This window comes from Chiloscyllium punctatum, chromosome 18, assembly GCF_047496795.1.
Source record: "Chiloscyllium punctatum isolate Juve2018m chromosome 18, sChiPun1.3, whole genome shotgun sequence".
NCBI classification, from domain to species: Eukaryota; Metazoa; Chordata; class Chondrichthyes; order Orectolobiformes; family Hemiscylliidae; genus Chiloscyllium; species Chiloscyllium punctatum.
This window is the reverse complement of record NC_092756.1, coordinates 83,085,782-83,109,144: the sequence shown is the minus strand read 5'-3', so window position 1 is coordinate 83,109,144 and position 23,363 is coordinate 83,085,782. Positions and strand designations below refer to the sequence as shown.

The window sequence follows — 23,363 nt, the reverse complement described above, 5'->3', positions numbered from 1 at the left end:
ACAGATTCACCACTCTCTGGTGAAAGAAGTTTCTCCATATCCCCATTCTAAAAGGTCTTCCCATTACTCTAAGGCTGTGCCCTCGGGTCCTAGACTATCCTGCCAATGGAAATATCTTCCCAATGCCCACTCTGTCCAGGCATGGTCAACATCCTCAAAATCTAGTTCCTAGGGTCTAATGAACCCCCTTACAAAGGGGCTCGCTGATCAGCTAAGTGACCCTCTTCTGAGGTAATGCTGTGACTTGTGAAGTGTTCAGAATTTGAAGCATTTCACTGGGCTGTAATTGGCCAACAGTGTCCGATACAAACATTAAGTGACCACAATGGATTGGGATTCACCTACAGCACTAACATCCCTCATTTTCTTGGTTTGACCTTGAATACACCCTCAGTTCTTTAGAAGGATGCTGCCTTCAATGAGGTTTGGGCATTAGAATTCAGGAACCCTGCAACCACATGGGATAAATGTGGATTTCAACAGCTTCCTCATTTCCCCTCCCCCCACATTATCCCAGTACCAAGCCTCCAACTCGGCACCGCCCTCCGGACCTGTCCATCACTCCTCCCTCTGACCTATCACCTTCTCCCTCACCCTTAGCTTTCTCAGCTACCTTCCCCCCAACCCCACCCTCATCCCATTGTCTCTCAGCCCCCCGGCCACAAGCCTCATTCCTGCTGAAGGGCGTATGCCCAAAATGTTAATTCTCCTGCTCCTCAGATGCTGCCTGACCTGCTGTGCTTTCCCAGCAACACACTCTTGTATTAGAATTCAGTCCTACAGTTCTTAGCAGCTGCTGTCTTAGACTAGATTGTCTTCCCAGATTGATAGCTGGAATGAATGGGTTGACCTAGGAAGAAAGATTAGCAAAACTGGGCTTGTTTGTGCCAGAAGTTAGACAGGTGCGGAATGACTTGAATCAAGTGGGCTAAAATTTCTTAACAAGTTGAATGGGGGAAAGATGTTTGCTCTTGCAGATGACTCCAGAAACAGGGGGACACACTTTTAGGACGGGAATGAGGAGATCCTTTTTTCTCTCAGAGGGTTGTGTGATTTTGGAACTCTGCCTCAGACGGTAGTGGATGTGAGTACCTTATTTTTACAGTGGAGGTAAATAGGTTTGGGAATCAAAGGGAGATGGGAATGTGGAATTCAAAAACACAACCAGGTCAACCATGATATTATCGAATGGCCAAGCAGGCTCATGGGGCTGAATGGCCTACTTTTGTTCTATATTCATCTATTCATATCGCTCTACTCTGAGTCTGCTGCATCCCCTTCTCTACCTTAGCTAAAAATGACTCTTGGTAGTTTCAATAAACTCTTTTATTTATATACCAACATGCAGAATATTGATTTCTGTATTACAGCTCTCTAGTACAAGTTATTCCATCCTCTTCTCTATCTCAATAGCATGCAACTGATGATAGTGTTAAATCACCTTATATGTCATTATTTCATTAACATATACACTCATTATACTGCAATCTGGACAATGAACTCGGAGAGGGACATATGACAGTTTTGTCCGTGTTCCGGAGAACAGGGCAGGATTGTAAAGACTGGGATCTTACTAAATTGAACCTGGTAAACCAGTGGCGTAACAGCTCAGTGGTTAGGACTGCTGCCTCACAGCACTGGGGACCCAGGTTTTATTCCAGCCTCAGGTGACTGTATAGAGTTTACACATTCTGCCCATGTGGGTTTCCTTCGGGTGCTCTGGTTTCCTCCCACAGTCCAAAAATGTGCAGGTTAGGTGAATTGGTTGGGCTAAATTGCCCATAGTGTCCAGGGGTGGTATATAGGTTAGGTGAATTAATCATGGGATAAGCATGGTCAAAGGGATAGGGTGGGATTGGATGAGATGCTCTCTGAAGGGTCAGTGATGACTTGATGGGCTGAATAGCCTGCTGCACTGTAAAACTTCTCCGACCCAGATCTTTTGATAAGCTCCAGCAGAGCTCCTGCAGTATTCTGAATTGAGGTTTGGATGAATGTGTTATTTATTTTGGTTGTTGCAGCATGAAATCAGCATTAATTGCAGGTAAATGCCTGTCTGTATCTGGAGATTCAGCAGGACTACCAATGGTCTGAATATCCCCAATGTTTACAGGACAGACGAGGTAGGAAAAGAGCTACCTTGAAGACAACCTGCCTATATATACTATTTTGAAGATCCCAATTTACAAATCTCTACAATGACTTGAGCCCATGTTCCTCTGCCATGACTCTTAGCTCTTCAATTTTCTAATGGGGTCATGCCATATGTTCCCCACCTTCATCCAAAGCACAAAAGGAAATAGGAATAGTCATTTGGCTTCTGTAGTCTGCTCTATTATGAAACAAAATTAAGACTGCTCTTCCACCTCAATGCTGTACTCCTGCACTAACCCCATATCCCTTGATGTCTTTAACATGTTCCCCACCTTCAACTGAAACACAATAAATCATAGACACACAAGAAATAGGAATAGTCATTTGACTTCTCTAGTCTGCTCTACTATTCAACTAAATTATGATTGATCTTCCACCTCAATGCTGTACACTTGCACTATTCCCATATCACTTTATGTCTTTAATATTCATTACATTGTGAATCTCTGTCTTGAATGTACTCAATGACAGAGCTCCCATTATCCTCTGGGTAGAAAATTCCAAAGATTTCCCATCATATGATTGGAGACATGGAATTTTGTACACATTATTGAAATGACCTCTCATTCTTTTCATTTGAGAATACAAGCACAGTCTCCTATATCAGCTCTGTTAGTGTGATCCTGCCATCTCAGGAATGGTCAACATTTGTTGCACTCCCTTTATAGGAAGTAGATCCTTCCTTAGGTAAGGAAACCAAAACTGTATACAGTACTCCAGCTGCTGTCTCAGCCATGCTGCGTCTAATACAACAAGACCTATTTGCTCTTGTACTGAAACGGCTAGCAGTCAGGTTTTTATCTCTCCACCCAGGAGGCTCCCAGCCTCATTCCTGATGCAGGGCTCCTGCCCGAAACATCGATTTTCTTAGTCCTCGGATGCTGCCTGACCTGCTGTGCTTTTCCAGCACCACTCTAATCTTGACCCCAAGTAGTCAGAGCCTCTGCTGTTTTCTGTGTGCACCCATGGACTACAGTGTCCCTCTTAGTTTACTTGATTTGATTTATTGTTGTCACATGTAGCTAAATACAGTGAAAAGTTTTGCTTTGTGGGCAGTACAGAAAGATCATAACATACAAGGACATATAGATCATAGGGTCCTTAGTCAGAGCAAGGCACACCAAGTCACAATTGCAGAGCATGTGCAGAAAAGCAAGATCACCATTAGCTGTGAAATTAGAGAGGTCCATTCAGCAGTCTAATAACAGCAGGGAAGTAACTTTTCTTGAGCCTGTTGGTGCATGTGCTCAGGCTTCTGTATCTTCTGCCTGGTGGAAGAGGTTGGAAGAGAGTATTACCAGGGTGGGAGGGATCTTTGATGTTGTTAAAGCCAATGTCTTGGTCACCTCCTCTTTTTCCTCTACTCTTGCCTCATGTCCAACTCTTTAACTGTTTTGTGAAAGCCTAGCTTCCTTGGTAGCACCCCTACTTGTAAGATTGTGGTTTGATAAAGCACCGGTTTAGGGTTGAACATATAATCCAGGTCGACACTCCAGTGCAGCATTGTTGGGGTTATCATCTTCTCTGTGCACACATACATGTAAATAAATATTCGGCACATGCACTTATGAATTCATATATGTCCACAGGTCTGCGTACTTAAGGCAGGATATACTTGCCTTGGAGACAGCGCATAAAGAAGTTCACAAGGGTGATACCAGAGTTGAGAGTGTTGTATGAGAGACTGAGTAACTTACCTCGGCATTCTGGTGTCTCGAAGATTCTGAAGGGGCTTGACAGGGCAGACACTGAGATGTTGTTTCCCCTGACTATGGTATCTGGAACACAGGGACTCAGCCTTAGGTTGAGGAGTTGATCAGTTAGGACTGTAAGGAAAATAAACTTCCCTCAAAGTGTTGCGAATCTTCAGAATTTTGTACCTCGGTGGGTTATGGCATCTCCAACAATGAATACATTTAAGGCTGAGGTAGAAAAGATTGGGTTTGACAAGGATTTGAGAGATCTGGGGATTGGATAGGATAAGTGAATGGAATCCTAAAGGTTAGCATGGCAATACTGAGTCGTGTAAATTTCAGGCATAATCTGCTGTCCCTTTTCTTTTAATGCTGACACACATAAGGCCAGTACAGTCTGTTGATGATACGAGCCAGTTAACTTTTGATGCATTCACATGATATTCCTTACCCTACTCCTGTAGAGGAGCCATTAACATATCATCGATCTCCTGTGTCTTTGCCAATGGGGAATCAAGTCTGTGCTGTTTTCAGACAAAGTGGAGTTCAAGGGCACTGCATAATTGCGTATGGGATGCATTTCAGCCTTCATTTCAAAGCCACACATTCTGTCTTAATTATGTTAAATTAAAGTATTATATAAAAATAAGATATTGCTAAATAGCAAGAGGTACAGCAATTTGGGAAGCAAAGAGAATAGAGGTAATTGGAGGATGCCATAGAGAATGAAAATTTTCAGCACTGCCACTGGCTGCAGGGTATAGTTACGTGATGAGTTTATTCAGGCTGCATTATCAATGCAGACGCAGAAATTCAGCATTGAAAAATGTGCAAGGTGTCGCAGAAGTATGAGATTAGACTCTGCTAGGTTTCTGGATACCAAGTCCACGGTTCGATGGGTTAGCACCAGATTAAAATGGTAGACTTTGAGTTTCTAATTTCCTTTTTGTCTTCAAGGGGCGGGCAGCAGAAATTACTGAATTTGTCAGCAGCTTGCAAACGAGAAATTTTCAAGGCTAGACGGAAAGAGCCAGGGAGAGCGACTAATTTTATAGCAACCATGACATGAGGTACATGGCCCCTTCACTGCTGATCCAGAGATTCTGTTCTGAAGGTCCTTTCATTGTCGTAGTCATACAGCATAGAAACAGACTCTTTGGTCCAACCAGTCCATGCTGAACATAATCCCAAGCTAAACTAGTCCCACTTGCCTCCTCCTGGTCCGTATCCCTCCAAACCTTGCCTATTCATGAACTTATCCAAATGTCTTTTAAACGTAATTGTACCCACATCACCACTTCATCAGAAAGTTCATTCCACACATGAATCACCCTCTTTGTAAAATATTTGCCCTTCATGTCTTATTTAAATCTCTCTCCCCCACCCTAAAAACGTGCCCCCAGTCTTGAAATTCCCCCATCCTACGGAAAGACTCCATTCTCCCACCTCTTCTTTGAGTTGTACCTCTCAAGATCTTAATTAACCAGTCACGTTTTAGGTTTTCTCATTTCATTAATAGTTGCTTGATGCATTGTCCTGAACAGGCTTTGCATGTAAATTAATTAATCAAAAAGTATAGATAATTTACTGATGGTGGTTAATAGATGATAAAGGTGATTCGGTGATGGAGAAATCAAAAAGTTCAGTCATGTACAAGAGCAGTTCTGGTTGGGAAAAAAGAAAAAGAGCTGCTTAATCAGATTAAGAAAGAAGAAAAAAATCATTGCTTGATTAACTTAATTAGTAATTTCATGGTAATAAAACAATAGGTTCAGAGGTGTATAGTAGCATCTCTTGATAGATAAGAAACAATGTCGCTTGATTAATTTAATTAGTGACATATGTGGTTTGATGGAGGTTTTTTTGTGAAGGAAGTCACTTGATTGCACTGCTCCTGGTGGGTAGTGCTTGTTAATTATTACTGTTCAATTGGTTAAAGTAGTTAATTTGGTGACAGGTCTTACAAAAAGAAAGTCACTTGACTGGTCCCTGACTACCTGCCTGTCTCCTATGACTATGTTCATACCAATTAAATATTGCTGACAGAAGAGGCGGGGGCTGGTGAAGCTTTTCATCTTGCATTGATCAGGACAGAATCTTCTCATGCAGGGTGGTATTGCTATTCCCTTTGAGATTTGGCATTCTTGCAATGCTGTCCTGATAAGTGCAAGAAAGGTATTCTATTATCTCCAATTTCATTAGTTTTTCTTTCCTTTGCCTCTGTAGTGATTGTTAACGAGGTCAGCAGGTGGACCTCACAGAATATGAGTTCCCTTATTGGGGTTGTTAAACTGGTCCAATCGAGGAGCCCTGGCTGACAGATATAAACAGGCATACCAGAGGTTCTGTTCACTCTGAGAGCTGGCTCTAAGGGAGCTGGATTAGTGTCAAGGACTCTCTATGTGGAAATAAAGGGTGACTTGTTGACAGGATACTGGCCTCTTTGGAATCTGTTGTGACTCTTTTTAGGAGCTTTCAAGACATTAAGCCAATAATTTTCCAAGAATTCTTTCTCCTCACAGTGTCTCAGTAGTTAACATTGCTGCCTCACAGCACCAGAGACTAAGGTTCGATTCCAACCTCGGGCGACTGTCTGTGTGGAGTTTACACACCCTCCCCGTGTCTGTGTGGGTTCCCTCTGGGTGCTCCAGTTTCCTCACACTGTCCAAAGATGCGCAGGTTAGGGTGGATTGGCCATGTTATGGTGCCCATAGTGTCCAGGGATGTGTGGGTTAGCCATGGGAAATGCAGGGATTTGGATGCGGGGGTCAAAGAACAAGTGTGGACTCGATGGACTAAATGGTCTGTTTCTGCACTCTAGGGGTTCTATATGATACTGTTTTGTTTTGAGTTTATTCAAATGATTATTTGTGTACCCTTTCTGTTTTTATCTGGTGGAGATTTGCTGTTTATCTGCAAAGGTACTGATGAATAAGTTGAATATTTCTCGGACAACCCCAGACTCAAATTGTTCCTTTCCTCTGTCCTGTTCTTAGGAGATATGGAGGAGCTGGAAGCCCTCTGGCTGACTGGTATCTGCCACAATGAGAAGAACGAGGTGATGAGCAGCCAGCTGGATGTCGATAACATGGCGGGCGTGTTCTACATGTTGGGTGCTGCAATGACGCTGAGTCTCCTCACGTTCATCTGCGAGCACCTCTTCTACTGGCAGCTGCGGCATTGTTTCATGGGCGTCTGCACTGGCAAACCAGGTGTCATGTTTTCAGTCAGCAGGGTAAGGCCACATCTCTCCATCTGTGCCTGCTTGCCAATGTTATTAATCACAGCTTAGCTTTGGAGGGTTTTAGAATCCACACGTGGAATGGTGCTCCTGCACACAACAGAGAGAATGGGGATCATTCAATCTCCTGGACTTTTGATTGAAAGCCTTGAGCTTAAAAGCCTTTGGTTACAGTGTTATAGAGTCGTACAGCATGGAAACAGACCCTTCAGTCCTACCAATCCATGCTGACCATAATCCCAACCTAAACCAGACCCAGCTTCCTGTATTTGGCCCATATCCCTACAAACATTTCTTATCCATGTACTTATCCAAATGTCTTTTAAAAGTTGTAACTGTACCTGCATCCACCACTTCCCCTGGAAGTTCATTCCGCACTCGAACCACTTTCTGTGTTAACAAAAATTGCCCTTCATGTCTTTTCTATATCTGTCTCCTCCCACCTTAAAAATATAACCTCTAGTCTTGAAATCCCCCACCCTAGGGAAAAGACACCTGCCATTCACCTTAGCTATACCCCTTATGACTTTATAAATCTCTGTAAGGTCACCCCTCAACCTCCTACAATCCAATAAAATGTCCCAGCCTATGCAGCTTCTCCTTATAACTCAAACTCCCCCCCCCATTCTTGGCAACCTCCTGGTAACTCTCTTCTGAACCCTCTCCAGCTTAATAACATGCTTCCTATAACAGGGTGACCGGAACTTGACACAGTACTCCAGAAGAGGCCTCACCAAAGTCCTGTACAACCTCAACATGACACCCCAGCTCCTATACTTAGAGGTCTAAGCAATGAAGACAAGTGTGTTAACACCCTCTTAACCCCCCCTGTCTACATACAGTCATAGAGATGTACAGTGGCGCAAACTTCAAAGAATTATGTACATGAACCCTTCGGTCTCTCTGTTTTAAGGCACTACCCAAGGCCTTACTTTTAATTGTATAATGTTTATTTGTTTGTTTTACAAAATTGCAGCACCTCGCATTTATCCAAATTAAACTCCATCTGCCACTCCTCAGCCCATTGACCCAATTGATCAACATCTTTTTTTAAACTTAGACATCCTTCTTCACTGCCTACTACACCATCAATTTTGGTGTCATCCGCAAACTTACTAACCATACCTTCTATATCCTCATCTAAATCATTTCTGTAAATGACAAACAAAAGTGGACCCAGCACCGATCTTCTTTGAACATTACTGGTAACAGGCCTCCAGTCCTTTGATATGTAAACCTGCTCACTGTTTCTGATTGGGTAGTGATTAAGTGATCCACCCCAGCTTATTGATGCTCATTGGGTGATTTATCTGCTTGTATGTAAATAGGTACACTTGTTAGCCTTTGAGCTATATGTTCACGTCCCACTACAGTGTTTTAGTATATAAAAACCTAGGATTAGCTTGGTTACTCTACTAGTGTTGTGGTAATGCCACCTATCTCTGGGCCAGGGGTTTAGTGTCCACGTTCTCATCTGCCATGGAGCTATGAGGTGATGTGCCTGAACAGGTAATTTCTTCTAACACAAAAACGTCTGCCTCAACTCTGACTCCTTTTCGGGAAAAAGACCAAAAATTGAATTCCCATCAACTTTTACCTGTTCTCGTTTCTCACTTTTCTAAGTGTTTCATTCTTATTATAGGACATCTATTGTAGATTACTAAATGATTACATACCCTGTCAATGGATTGAGGGTTTAACCTAGGCTGTCACATTGGCCTTCATCAGTCAGGGCACTGAGTATAGAAATTGGGAAGTTATGTTGCAGTTGTACAGGATGTTGGTGAATCAGCATTTGTGTCCAATTTTTGTCACCTTGCTATAGGAAAGATGTTATTAAACTGTAAAGAGTGCAGAAGAAATTTACAAGGATGTTGCCAGGACTCACGGGACTGAGTAAGAGGGAGAGGTTGGACAAGCTAGGATGTTTCCTTGAGAGTGTAGGAGATTGAGGGGAGGATCTTATAGAAGTATATAAGATCATGGGAGACATGGATCGGGTGAATGCACTCAGTCTTTTTCCCAGGGTTGGGGAATCGATGACTAGAGGGCATCAGTTTAAGGTTAGAGGGGAAAGAATAAAAGGGACCCTGAGGGGCAATTTTTTTTCCACAATAGGGTGGCATACATATGGAATGAGCTGCCAGCGAAAGTGGTTGAGGTGGGTACATTAACAATATTTAAGAGGCATTTGGACAAATACATGGATAGGAAAGATTTAGAAGAATATGGGCACAGTGCAAGGAAATGGGATTAGCGCAAATGGACATTTTGGTCAGCATGGACCAGTTTGAGCCAAAGGGCCTGTCTCTGTAGAACTCTATGCCTATGACCAGAGAGCAATGAATGAGACCCCCTTTTGGAGGCTAATGTTAAACACTTCACCCAGTCACTAGGGGACAAAAAGACCTGGACATTTCCAAACCTGATCCCCGATCTGTGCAACAGACCATAACCATCCATTTCCTGTAGATTGTCTGGTCAATATCCCATTGTTGTTTATGAGATCTTGCTGTGTTTCCTGCATTACTGGAGTGATTACCCTGCAAACATTTTGCATTGACTGTAAAATATGTTGAAATATTTAAGTATTTGAATAGGGAGCAGCACGGTGTCTCAGTGGTTAGCACTGCTGCCTCATAGTGCCAGGGACCCAGGTTCCATTCCAGCCTCAGGTGACTGTGTGGAGTTTGCACGTTCTCCCCATGTCTGTGTGGGTCTCCTCCGGGTTCTCCGGTTTCCTCCCACAGTCCAAAGGTGTGAATTAGCCATGTTAAATTGCCCATAGTATTCAGGGATGTGTAGGTTAGGTGCATTAGTCAGAGAGAAATGTAGAGTAAGAGGGGAATGGATCGAGGTGGGTTACTCTTCAGAGGGTCGGTGTGGACTTGCTAGACTGAAAGACTTGTTTCCACACTGTAGAAATCCTAATTCTAATTCTAGAAGCATCCTGAAGCCTCTATATAACTGCAAATATTTGTTTCCTTTTGACCAAGATCCTTAAATGAAATGTGAAGGGCAATCACTTTGGCTGTATCTTCCATTACAGTCCTCTCCCTGTCTCTCTCCTGTTGTCTATTTAAAGGATTTTGCTTTCTGTTAAAGTCTTGATTGGTTCAGGCAATCTTGTAATTTTGTACGGTCTTGTTGTTCATTGAAAACTGTTAAAAAAAAAGTCCTGTGACTTTGCCGGGATGGGAAGACACTCCCCAGCCAATGCACAATTCTTTGGTTGTTTAACTCCCAAACCACTGGGGTGGCACAGAAGCTCAGTGGTTAGCACTGCTCCCCTGCAGCGCCAGGAACTCAAGTTCAATTCTACCTTTCAGCGACTGTCTGTGAGGAGTTTGCACATTTACCCCATGTCTGTGTGGTTTTTCCCTAGGTGCTCCAGTTTCTTTCTACAATCCAAAGATGTGCAGCTTAGGTGGACTGGCCATGCTAAATTGCACATAGTGTCCAGGGATGTGCAGGCTAGATGGATTAGCCATGGAAAATACAGGGATAGGTTGATTCAGCTCAACATGATAGGGGAAATGTCTAGGTGGGATGCTCTTCAGTGTGGGTTTGGTGGGCCAAATGGCCTGCTTACACCCTGTAGGGAAGCTATGATCCAAACTGTGTGTAATTAAAGGATAATTAGAAAAGTGTCAAGCTCTCATTTTGTCTGTTCACTTTCTGACTATACCCTGTTATAGTGCTTCTTTCTAGAAAATACACTGTTCCCCTTTACTTGGTAGTCTCCAAACATTGGAAGTACAAGTCTCTGGTCCTTCATCATTAATAAGTAGGTGAAAATATGAAGTCTTTGAAACCCATTCTGCAATTTTCCTATTATGCCTTCCCTTTATCCATCATCTCTATCACCCACCTCTCAACCACTCACCTGCATTTCTGTCACACCTGACCGTATCTTTGGGAGATCTGAAGGTGTTACTTCTTGTCATGTGGACAGAAATGTTTTCCAATTTGTACACAGTACGCTCCCACAAGCAATAAATGTGACCTTGCCAGGTAATTTCCTTCTCTACTTCCAATTGTTCCACGTGATCCTTTGCAGTCAGTTGAGGGGTCAGTCAGGGCCAATGTTTAACATTTCCACCTTCAACACTCCCTCAACACTGCAATGAAATGTTCATGTTCCTGAAGTGAAGAGACTCAGGCAGTGTGCTACTCACTGAACAAAACCAACACCAGGGGTTTCGCTTTATATGTGTTTTGGTCCAGATTTTCCAATGGTCAGTCATTATTCTAGTACAGAATGGGAATTGTGCACAGACTGTGCAGAATTCACAGCTTAGCAAAGTCTAAAGGAATTGCCTGGGAAATTGAATACTCTGTTGAGCAACTCCCTTACACAGGAAGCCTTCTGAAAGTATCCTTTTCAATGGGAGAATTTGGAGGGTTGCAATGAAATTAAGTAAATAATTACTCAGGAAAAGTTAGACTGACGCTCATATCTACCTCAATCACCCCCAACTACACTTCCCGCAACCCACTTACACATCCCTAGAGTCTCCTTTCTCCACCTGGATGAGACATCCCTTCTGCAGTCCAGATCCAGTCCCTGCTCCCCCTTCTCTGGACCTACTCCCCCTCCCCCAGTGCCTGATCTGCCATGGACACCCCTCAAACACCTTCTGCTGCTCTGGACCTGATTTGGCTCTGTCCCCCATTAGACCAAACCACCGCTCCCCCCACCCCCAAACACTGATTCCCCTAAACCACAGCCAATGTGCACCATCCATCTCAACCTACCCTGAACACTGCTTAACTTCCCTAGCCCTATTGCCAACTTGCAGCCAACCCCTACCCACCTGGCATCCTACGCCATACACATCTGGCATCCTAGTCCCTGGTATCTACCACCTTGGGAGTTTAGTTAGTTTGGATGGCTGCCTTGCGATGAAGAATTCCACCAACAGCATGGGTTTGATTCCCACACTGCCTGGGGTGACCATTGAAAGTCCTGTCCTCTCATCCCTCACCTGAGATGTGGTGACCCTCAGGTTAAAATTTGACAGAGCAATCCTATGGTCCTCTAGGGCATTGGTGCATTTGCCTGACCCCAGTTGGCACCCTATTCCACCTGGCACACTATCTCATACCCACTTGACACTCTAACTTTCTACTTTTGATAGCAGCTGTTAAAGTAGCTGCCTGTGATTCTGGAACTTTAAACTTCACAATAGGGTGTCTGACTGCTTGTGAAAAGGCCGTGTGTTTGTCTTCCCCTCCACAGTTCTGCACTGCGAGAATGAGAGGTACAGCTTTACATTTCTGAAGGAGCCTTAGTCAGAATCTCCTGTCAGAACCGAAGACATTTCTCATTTTGAAAAGCAGAAGCGGTCATTTGTGTGAAAAGATGTATTTGCAGCATTGTAATCAATACCTTAGGGGTTACCATTGACCAGAAACTAAATTGGACTAGTCATATAAAAAATAGGGCTACGAAAACAAGTCAGAGGTTAGGAATTCTACAGCGAATAACTCACCTCTATCTTTCTAAAGCCTACAAGTCACAAGCCCAGGAGTATGAAGGAATATTCCCCACTTGTCTGGATGCATGCAACTCCAACAGCACTCAAGAATCTCAACACTATCCAGGGCAAAGTAACTTGCTTGATTGTTGCCCCATCCGTCACATTCACTCCCTTTACCATCGACACACAAAGGCAGCAGTGTGTACCACCTTTGTCACTTGTACATTGCAGGTGCCAAATGGGTATGGAGTAGTATGCCAGGTAGAAAAGCCCCTCCCAAACCTGTGATATCTACCACCTTGGACAAGGACAGAACACACATGGGAACACCACCACTTGCAACTTACCAACATTGTCCTAACATGGCTGCATAGTGCCATGGACCAGACCAAACCCCCTCAAAATATTTTAAGAAGATAGCCTAGACCCTAACATTTTCTTCTTTTAAAGGCAAATTTGAAGTGTGTGTTTCAGATGCAAAGCAACTGGTCAAACTACTCAATGTTAAGCAAAACACAGTTTATTTAAAAACAACAAAGAAAGGAAACAAAAACAGAAGCTGCTGAAAAATCTCAGCAGGTCTGGCAGCATCTGTGAAGAGAAATCAAAATCAACGTTTCAGTTCCAGTGACCTTTCCTCAGAAGTTCTGATTTACAACATTGGCAGGTCTTTCAGTTTGTAAAAGAAAGAGGAATTTAGAATAACTTACCTCTATTGGAAAACGTAACAGAAGCATAGATACCATAATTATTACTAATTAACTGTTCCATAGTAACATTCCATAAACTCACCTCTTGGCAAAAAGGCAAAGTCAGGATAACAGACTTTGTCTCACATGCAATCCAGCAGCCCAGGAAGAGAACCCCCAGCTTTTGGCTGCAATCAAGAGAGGGAAAATAGCTTCTATCTCTTCAAGTCCACAACAGCAACTGCTCAAAGCTAAACCTCAGTGGCTCGGTGGTTCGCACTGCTGCCTCACAGCACCAGGGTCCCAGGTTCATTACTAGCCTCTGGTGACCGTCTGTGGAGTTTACACATTCTCCCTGTGTCTGTGTGAGTTTCCTCTGGGTACTCTGATTTCCTCCCACAGTCCAAAGATGTGCAGGTCAGGTGAATTGGCCGTACTAAATTGCCCATAGTGTGAGGTGCATTAGTCAGAGGGAAATGGGTCTGGGTGGGCTACTCTTCTGAGGGTCAATGTGGGCTAGTTGGGCTGAAGGGCCTGTTTCCACACTGTAGGGAATCTAATCTAAAATCAACTAGAAATCCTGGTCTGTGAGAGCTGGCCAGACATTCAGGCTGCTTCTATTGTTCCAACATTAAAAAAAAACAAGGCCTCACAAGCTGCTTACTGTATTGACTTGCCAACTAAACGGCTCACACCTCAGTCTTAAAAACCACTCTTAAAAAAAAGGACAAAACAACCTCTTAAAGCCATAGCATCATCATAATAGTGCCATTCCTTCACTGATGCTGGATCCAAATCCAGTCTCCAACATTTTAAGAAGACAGCTCACCACCACCTTCTCAAGGTCAATTAGGAATGGGCAATAAATATTGGCATTGCCAATAAACTCCCTATCCCATGGAAGGGCAATTCACTGCCTGTTATTCAGTCTGGATTTTAATAATAGATAGAAACATGACCTTTATCCAATATGCTTTTTGTACAAATTGTTTGACTCTATATGATTAATGGTCACAGAAGTCAGTGTGGTACAGCAGTATTATGATAAGTCTCTAACAATATACCAGGTTACTTCCAATAATGTGCATCTGGCCCAGAAGAGGCATCCAAAGTGTATCCAGGTGGCATGGTGGCACAGTGCTTAGCACTGCTCCCTCACAGCACCAGGGACCCAAGTTAGATTCCAGCCACAGGCAACTGTGTGTGTGGAGTTTACCCATTCTCCCCTTCTCTGCATGGGTTTCCTCCAGGTGCTCTGGTTTCCTCCCACAATCCAAAGATGTGCAGGTTATGTGATCTGGTCATGCTAAATTGCCCATAGTATCACAGGGATGTGAAGGTTAGGTGCATTATTTGTCAGGGGTAAATGTAGCATAATAGGGTAGAGGAATGGGTCTGGGTGGGTTACTCTTCAGAGGGTTAGTGTGGACTTATTGGGCCAATTGGCCTTTTTTCACCCTGTAGGGATTCTATGAGCTGCCTGCTAGCTCTAGCTTATAACCATAGTGAAGCATGTTCTAAAGTTCCCCCAACATGCCAACTCCAATGTTGCCTGCGCAGAAGGCATGGTGACACACACAATATAACTTCATACTAACTCCTGACATTATTCGGTAGCAGTTACCAGTTTCAAAGGAAGGACTGAATTAGATTGGGGCTTTTTGTTTTAGATTAAGGAAATTATGCAATGGAAGTCTGTGAAAATCTGAACTGGGTAGACTCAGGAGGAAACATTCCACCTGTAATGGGGCCATGAAGATAAAACAGCCACAAATTTGGGAATTTAGGGATGCTTTCTTTGCCCAGACAGTAGTGGAAATGTCAAACTTGCCACCACGTGAAGTATTTGAGGGGAATAGCCTCAAATGCTTTGACGGCACATGGGTGAGGAAGGACAATCATGGAATCCCTACCATGTGGAAACAGACCCTTTGGCCCAACAAGTCCACACCAAACCTCCGAGGAGTAACCCACCCAGACCCATTCCCTCACCCCTGACTAATGCACCTAACCTACACACCTCTGTACATGACCACAGGCTATTTAGCGTGGCCAATTCGCCTAACCTGCACATCTTTGGACTGCAGCAGGAAACTGGAGCAAACCCCACCCAGACACGGGGAGAATGTACAAACTCCACACAGACAGTTGCCCGAGTTTGGAATTGAACCCCGGTCTCTGGTGCTGTGAGGCAGCATTGCTAACCACTGAGCCACCGTGTTGTCCCCAAAAAGGAGGAAAAGGTGATAGGGTTAGATGGAGCAGTGTAGGAGGAGGCTCATGTGGAGCATAAATAGACCGGTGCTCTATTTCTGTGCTGCAGATTCTGCATAATTGCTGTCTAAAGCAGGTTAATAGGCATTTCAATAACATTTCAGCTGAGCCTCTTTGTTCATGCTGCGCACACCCCCACATCCCGTGCTACTCCTTATCCTCTCTGTGGTTTATTGCAGGGTATATATAGCTGCATCCATGGAGTCCCCATCGAGGATAACAAGTCTTGCATGGAGTCCCCCACCGCCACCGTGAACGACACCCACTCCAACATCATGCGGCTGTTGCGGACAGCCAAGAGCATGGCCAACCTGACCGGGGTCAACGGCACACACTTCGGCTCCCCCCAGAGTGCCCTCGATTTCATCGGGCGGGACCCCTCGGTCTTCGACGTCTCCGAGCACCGGCGGAGCTTCACCCACTCCGACTGCAAATCCTACCAGCCCGACGACAACCTCTTCAGCGACTACATCAGCGAGGTGGAGAGGACGTTTGGCAACCTCCACGCCAAGGACACCAACAGCATCTACCAGGACCACTACCACCATCACCGGCCGCACAGCATCGCCAGCACCAGCTCGCTGGACATCCCGTACGAGTGCGACAACGCTATGTTCGGCACCCAGGGCCGGGCCCTGGCGAGGAAACCCTTCGAGATCGGCCTGCCCCTGAAGCACGCCCAGGGGCCGCTCGGCGACAGCTACGAGAGCCACAAGTACCTGTTCAAGAACGACCGCTACGCCCACGAAGACCTGATCCGCTCGGACGTCTCCGACATCTCCACGCACACGGTGACCTACGGCAACATCGGCAACACCAAGCGGCGCAAGCAGTACAAGGACAGCCTGAAGAAGCGGCCGGCGTCGGCCAAGTCGCGGAAGGAGTTCGACGAGATCGAGCTGGCGTACCGCCGCAAGGCGCACACCTCGGACCGGAAGGCGCGCTTCTTCAACAAGGACAAGCTCCGCGACTTCTACCGCGACCAGTTCCGGTGCAAGGAGAACGCTGGCTCGCGCTGGGAGCACGTGGACCTCAGCGACCTCTACCCGGCGCACGACGACGACTTCGGCAAGCACGAGGGGCCGGGCTCGCGCCTGGGCCGGCCCCGCCCCGTGCACGTGGGCGACTTCGCGCCATCCGCCAAGGCCAACCTGCACGCGTCGACGGTCGGCCTGTGGGACAAGAGCAGCGCCGGCGGCGTGCCGGACTGGGGCGACGAGCGCCAGGCGGACGGCTACTGCCACAACTGCCCCAGCAAGCTGCACAACTACGGCGGCCAGAACGCCAACCGCGGCGGCCCGTGCCTGTGGTGCGAGGCGTGCAAGAAGACTGCCACCCTGTACGACATCAGCGAGGACAACTCGCTGCAGGACGTGGACCAGGCCCTGGCGCCGGGCTCCGGCCTCTCCAAGTACCACCAGAGCCCCACCGACTCCACCAAGCTGCAGCGGCGCAACCGCGGCAAGCTGCGGCGCCAGCACTCGTACGACACCTTCGTGGAGCTGCAGAAGGAGGACAGCGTGGCCATCGCCCCGAGGAGCGTCAGCCTGAAGGAGAAGGACCGCTTCCTGGAGGGCAGCCCCTACGCCCACATGTTCGAAGCGCAGCCGGAGCCGGCCTTCGTCGGTAAGGCTGCCGCCCCGGAACGCCACAACCTGAGCCGCTACACCCTGAGCAAATCCCTGTACCCCGACCGGGTCACCCAGAACCCCTTCATCCCCACCTTCGGCGATGACCAGTGCCTGCTCCACGGCAGCAAGTCGCACTTCTTCAAGCACCCGGCCGCTTCCAAAGCCCGCCTCGACTTCCACCCATCGGCCAAGGCCGCATCGTCCATGTTCAACGCCATCCCGGCCAGGTTTCAGAAGGAAATGTGCACAGGAAGCCAGCCGACGGTGTGTGTGGCAAATAACAAGACTCCCAGGGCTTTCAACGGGTCCACCAACGGACACGTGTACGAGAAACTCTCCAGTATTGAGTCCGATGTCTGAGGTCGGAGTCACTCCTGCTTATCGGGGGGAGGGGGGGGGAGCTGTCATTTAGGAGATCCCCATTTGGACGACGTACTGGAGTTCCGGATGGACCTGCTTCGTTTTCTATTTTTTAAGTTTTTGATCTTCATGCAAAACACCACAGAACATCGTTTTCTTTTCCCATTGCATTTCTATGGGAGTGAATCGGATTCCAAGATTTATATTATGTCTGGTCCAGTACAATATGACAAAATTCTAACTGCATGTCATTTGTATTAAGTTACATCGGGTGATGCATCTTTGTGTAGGGGGTGATGATTAATATAGTAAATATTAATATCAGTGCCAATACTGTACAGTTAAAAGCTGGATTAACCCATTCGCCACTGAAAACTCCATATGGCTTCGTTCTGAATGCCTCTCCAGGGTTCTGGGAAACAATTGCACGAGTGGATGTGGCTTCTAGTAAAAGCGATCTCAGATCGGTGGTGGGTGTGTGTGCGTGTGTGAGACCGTGCGTAAGTGTGTATCTCCAGTCATGGACGTGTGTGTGGATACATGTGTATGCTCTCCAGGGGCAGCCTGTACTGGCATTGTCAGGTCTTCATAGTGGTGAAACATTGTGACATCACACATTCGGTGACATCACAGAGTCAGTGATGTCTCAATGGTCGTGATGTCACAGTGACTGTGAAGTCACCAAGCCAGTGATGTCACACTGGTTGTGGTATCACAGAACCTGTGATATCGTGCAGAACTGATGTCAAACTTATGGCTCAGTGTCAGCGCTGTCACAATGGCTGGTGTCACAGTGTCAGTGATGTCACGATGGCTGATGTCACAGTGGCACCAATGTAACAATAATTATGACATCACTGTTCCAATAATGCCACTGTCAGTGACATCATAATGACAGTGATGTTAGTATGTCAGTGATGTCACAGTTTCAGCAACATGGGTGTGTTTCAAGAAGTCAATGATTTTGAAGCCCTTGAAATATGTATCGAGGCCAGTTTTTTTAAGGTCTGTGGCTATCAAATGCATATTGCAATTGCAACCACCGTGATAGTGAGGCCTACAGATAAAGATGAATCTTCAATTCAGGTGCAGCCTCTATTTATCAATACAGGGAAAACAATTTTATTCCACCACGGTGAGTGATAATGTTAGTGTCCAACAACGTTATTGTCAGACTGGAAGGGAAACTAATGACTCATAATTAAATTATCACTTACAAAGTCCTCACAGGTCTTTCTATGACGGAACGCTGCTATCTGTCAGTTAGCATATTGATGGTCTCTTCTCATTCCATGGGTTTAGATGATAATTTCACTGCACCAGTGCCTCGTGATGTGAAGTTTCATTGCAATAAGAATGAAACATGATATTGCACTACAATCTAGTAGTATTTGATATTTCTGATCAGGAATTAGTGGACTACTGCTATGCGGATGGTGTTTCAACGATGCTCGTCACTTGTGGGAAAAATTAACTATCTTTCCCATCTGCAGGTGGGCATTCAACAGCATATCATCATCAGTGTGGCGGTCTGCATTTAATCGATGCATGTTTCTTCCCTTAGTTAAAAGGCGCTCCTTCACTCCCAACTATAGCATATGTCTGAGTGCAATATATGATGTCAAAACATTGAATAAACTATGCTAATAGAGATATCTTGACCTGACTAGTCAGTAGCTCCCATTCTTCCCAAGCTGACTGCAGGGCCCTAAGGATCTATGGTGACTGGTTAGATCAATCCTGCTGGTAAAGGCTAGGTGGAGTTGAGTGAGGTCTGCTAACTTTGTCTAGGAAGGGAAGCCTTTGGCTACACTGTGTTAGTTTTCTCCTAGCTGTGACACCATTTAAAATTCGTCATCTTGTACTTTTAGACATAGATGATGCTGAGAGCACAGTGGTAAATTGAAAAGAATGCAGGAACACCATTACGGTGCTGACAGATAATTCACAAATGATGCTGGCTTAAATATTTGGGGAGATTTTAGCTCTAAGTGGTGTCGGCTGGGCGTTATTTGTTATTGTTATGGAAACGTGAGCAACTTTTCAATTTACACATTATAGAGGACCCTTTTCTCCTCTCCCATTGACTGATAGACAGCAGAAATACCTGGACTACAAACAAAGGGCTCCCTTAGCTTCACAAGTACTTGCTAAGTTTTATATTCAGATGTGCCCGTTTTTGGATTTGTTGCCAACTAGTGTGCAGTCGATGGCACAATGTTAACTGTCCTGAAGAAGAGTTACACCCGAAATGTCGACTTCTCCACCTTCTGATGCTGCCTGGCTTGCTGTGTTCCTCCAGCCTCCTGCCTGTCTATTTGGATTCCAGGGTGTGTGCAGTTTTTTTTTGTCTCTAACAATGTTAACTGTGGCTCAAGGGGTTATGCTCTAACTTTGGCAGAGAGAGGGGCTAGCTGTGTTGCTGTTGCAGAGAGCCAGCACTGAAATGACAGGCTGATTGCCTTCTGCTTGACACTCAAATATGGCCATGATTGACCAATTCCCAGATCACAGATTTGATCTCCAGTCTATGGGGGTTGTGCTGATCTTAGTTGCAGCTACCCTGTGAGACTGGGATTATGGGAAGCAGCAGGCAATGAGATTTCTGGGCATGGACATGATAGATCCTGTGCTGTATCATTTTCTGATTCTGGATGGACAGCTAGAACTGAGATATAGATGTGATGGTAATGGAGAACAGGCAACCTGGTTCTGTTCTCTGTTGTTAAACCTGTCGTTCTCAATCCATTTTGTGAAAGTTACATTTGAGGGAGACTCAGTTGGGAGGGGGTGAAGATTAAAAATGTGTTGTTGGAAAAGTGCAGCAGGTCAGGCAGCATCAAAGGAGCAGGAGAATCGACGTTTCGGGCATAAGCCCTTCTTCAGGAATGGTGCAGGTGGTGAGCTCTTTCAAAAGAGAGGAGACATAAAACAAAGGAGTGAATGATACAGTAGGGAGGCTATTTTGTGATACCAAATCTTGACAAGGAATTCAAAAAATCTTAGTTCTGCTAGAGAAAGGAGAAGGGGCACAAAGGATGCTGTGCAATAGGTATACTCTTGACAGAATACTTCATGGGGTATTTTGATTGATAAAAAAACAAGGCCAGGTAGCTTAAGTGTTTTCGTGTTTGGAGTCCTATCACAGTTTGCATAGCGAGTGTTCAAATATCAAGCTGTGATCTCAAACCCTGAAATGGTTTCTGAAGAAGGGCTTATGCCCGAAACGTCGATTCTGCTGCTCCTTTGATGCTGCCTGACCTGCTGTGCTTTTCCAGCAACACATTTTTAAGCTCTGATCTCCAGCATCTGCAGTCCTCACTTTCTCCTAGGGGGTGAAGATTGTAAATCCAGTGTGAATTTATGGAGGGAGCATTTTAATCCAACTCCTGCTAGGCTGACTCCAACCCAAAAGGATTGAGGCATGGTCTGAAAGTATGAACCCCCCTCAACCTCCTCCCAACCCAACTGGTCATGCCTTCTCTTCCCCCACTGACAGGACCTTTCCCAGTAACAGAACCAAGAAGACTGGCTGTCCAATTTAACTTTGCTTTGAAGGTAGAATTACCCAAGCGTTTCATTCCATCGATGAATGCAATAGATCAATACAGAACAACCTTGATTATCTGAATAAGACGGGTGGGGAGTATTTTGTTTGGATGCCTGATTGTTTGGATAATTGATTGATTGGATAACGTTTTTATGGGACCATGAGATCTTCAGATAATCCGAAATTTGGATAATGGACGTTCGGATAACCAAGATTGTTCTGTGTAGATGTGGCAGTGGGTACAACCCATCATTGGGCATGTTGACTGAGGACCCTTTGCGATGCCTGGCACCACCTTGTGCCAAATGGAAGACAGTGCCACTGTAGGCTGCAATGGGCTACCTTCTCTGGTGGGCCCTGAACTGCTATATATTGCTAATGTAGTCACTGGTGCCCGTTGTGGAACAAGTGCTGTGAACGCGTTTTCTGGTCCTGTATAATTTTGGGGTGGGATTTCAGCAATGATGTGATAAATATGGCTGTCTTGGATTTTGGGAGTGTCTGCCACCATTACTGTGGGTGGGATACAAGCCCCCTCCAGAATGCAGTGTCCCATCACTATTATATGAAGGGTGGAACCTCATTGCAGGTTAAGATCTAGAGGCTGAGCAGGAATTGGAAATTTTTAACATTGTGGAGATTTCAGATGGCAGTGGTTGGCATGGTGCTGCACTACAATCATAGGAGTCTGAGGTGCAATCGTCACTTAGTGCCCCAGACAAGCCCTGTGGGTGGTGTACCCTCACATGATCAATGTTTATTGAAACATGATGAGGATAGGAAAGGGTTAAGGCATGGTGCTTCTTACGATCTCTGTCAACATCTGAGCTCCCCTGTCAAGGCAGCATCCTAGCAAATGAAGTTGTTACCGGGCAAATTTGGTGGCGGTATGACATGGGTCTAAAAGCACCTTATTGAGCTCAGGAACACTGGCAAGGAGTAAGTGCTGCACTGAAAGGAAAGACTGAGGGTTGAGATCTGGAGCTAAGGGAACAGACTGGTCCGGGGGTTGGGGAAGGGGATCAGGTGTGGTAGTAGTGAATGGAAGTCAGCAGCAACCTGTGAATTTAATGTGGAAAAGGGAGATCTGTAAGCCAAGGGGACAGCACAAAGTCAGGAAACCCCTGTGAATGGATTCTGTGGACCCTGAAACGAATGTTGCTAATGTAGTCACTGGTGCCTGTTCTGGAAGAAATGCAATGAAATGATTTTCTGGATCTGTACAGGAAGAAACATTTTATAGAGTGTGCAGGTGGTGAACTCTTTCAAAAGAGAGGAGACATGAAACAAAGGAGTGAATGATACAGTAGGGAGGCTATTTTGTGATACCAAATCTTGACAAGGAATTGAAAAAAATCTTAGTTCTGCTAGAGAGAGGAGAAGGGGCACAAAGGATGCTGTGCAATAGGTATACTCTTGACAGAATAATTCATGGGGTATTTTGATTGATAAAAAACAAGGCCAGGTAGCTTAAGTGTTTTCGTGTTTGGAGTCCTATCACAGTTTGCATAGCGAGTGTTCAAATATCAAGCTGTGATCTCAAACCCTGAAATGGTTTCCATTCAGCTCTTGAGGTACCATTAGCAGCTTTCCCAGAGTCCTTCACTCCAAATAGTCCAGTGATGACCATCCCATGATCATCCATGGACTCAAGCACATCACCCATTGCTAAACCTTTAGTAGGAATTATTTTTATGGATAATTCAATTTGTACATAGTGTGACTGCAGATACGTACATTATTTGAGGAAGAGTGTGGTTGACTGTTTTTATGGAGCTCTAATAGAATGTTTATGCTTTTGTTGTTTGTGTGATTTTTGAAGTACTTTGGTATGAAGAAGATTTCGGAAAGCCAAGATTAATTAGTGGCAATAGTTTTATTTTATTGGACGTGCATATTCACCTCGAAGAGTTTTAGGTGTGGGTGGCAGAAATGTAAATTTGCATTGTCTGCAAATCTCAGTGAGCTTTATTGGCAATTTCTTTTTGATAATTTTGGCCTTTTGTTCAGCTTTACAGCTTTTGCGAAGTGTTTAGATGATGTTCAGCAGGAGGAACACAATGACGTTCCTGCTGGCTGACTGAAGCAGGTGGATTAACCCTTTAGCCCTTGGATGCTAATCTCTTTCGAAAAGATGGAGCATTGACGTGGTGGAAAATCCAACTGAAAGAAAGTTACTCAAAGATCTCCTTTAATGTATCTGTTAAAGCAAATGTCTGGTGTGAAATCATGCTGGGCCAAATCAGGAACTATCTTATTAACATACTCGCATGATGTTCCAATTGAA

The 23,363-nt window shown here is 45.2% G+C and overlaps 1 protein-coding gene across 4 annotated transcripts in view; it reads left to right on the top strand.

Annotated features, from left to right (window-relative positions):
- Nucleotides 1-20,351, top strand: part of LOC140489253 (glutamate receptor ionotropic, NMDA 2B-like) — a 388,460-nt gene extending 368,109 nt beyond the window's left edge. For all 4 annotated transcript variants that reach the window (XM_072588602.1, XM_072588600.1, XM_072588601.1 and 1 more), the window contains 2 exons: nucleotides 6,845-7,083; nucleotides 15,715-20,351. In XM_072588602.1, the coding sequence (XP_072444703.1) occupies nucleotides 6,845-7,083; nucleotides 15,715-17,526 (2,051 nt within the window). In that variant the 3' untranslated portion in view covers nucleotides 17,527-20,351. The remainder of the gene's footprint in view (nucleotides 1-6,844; nucleotides 7,084-15,714) is intronic.
- Nucleotides 20,352-23,363: the final 3,012 nt, after the last annotated feature.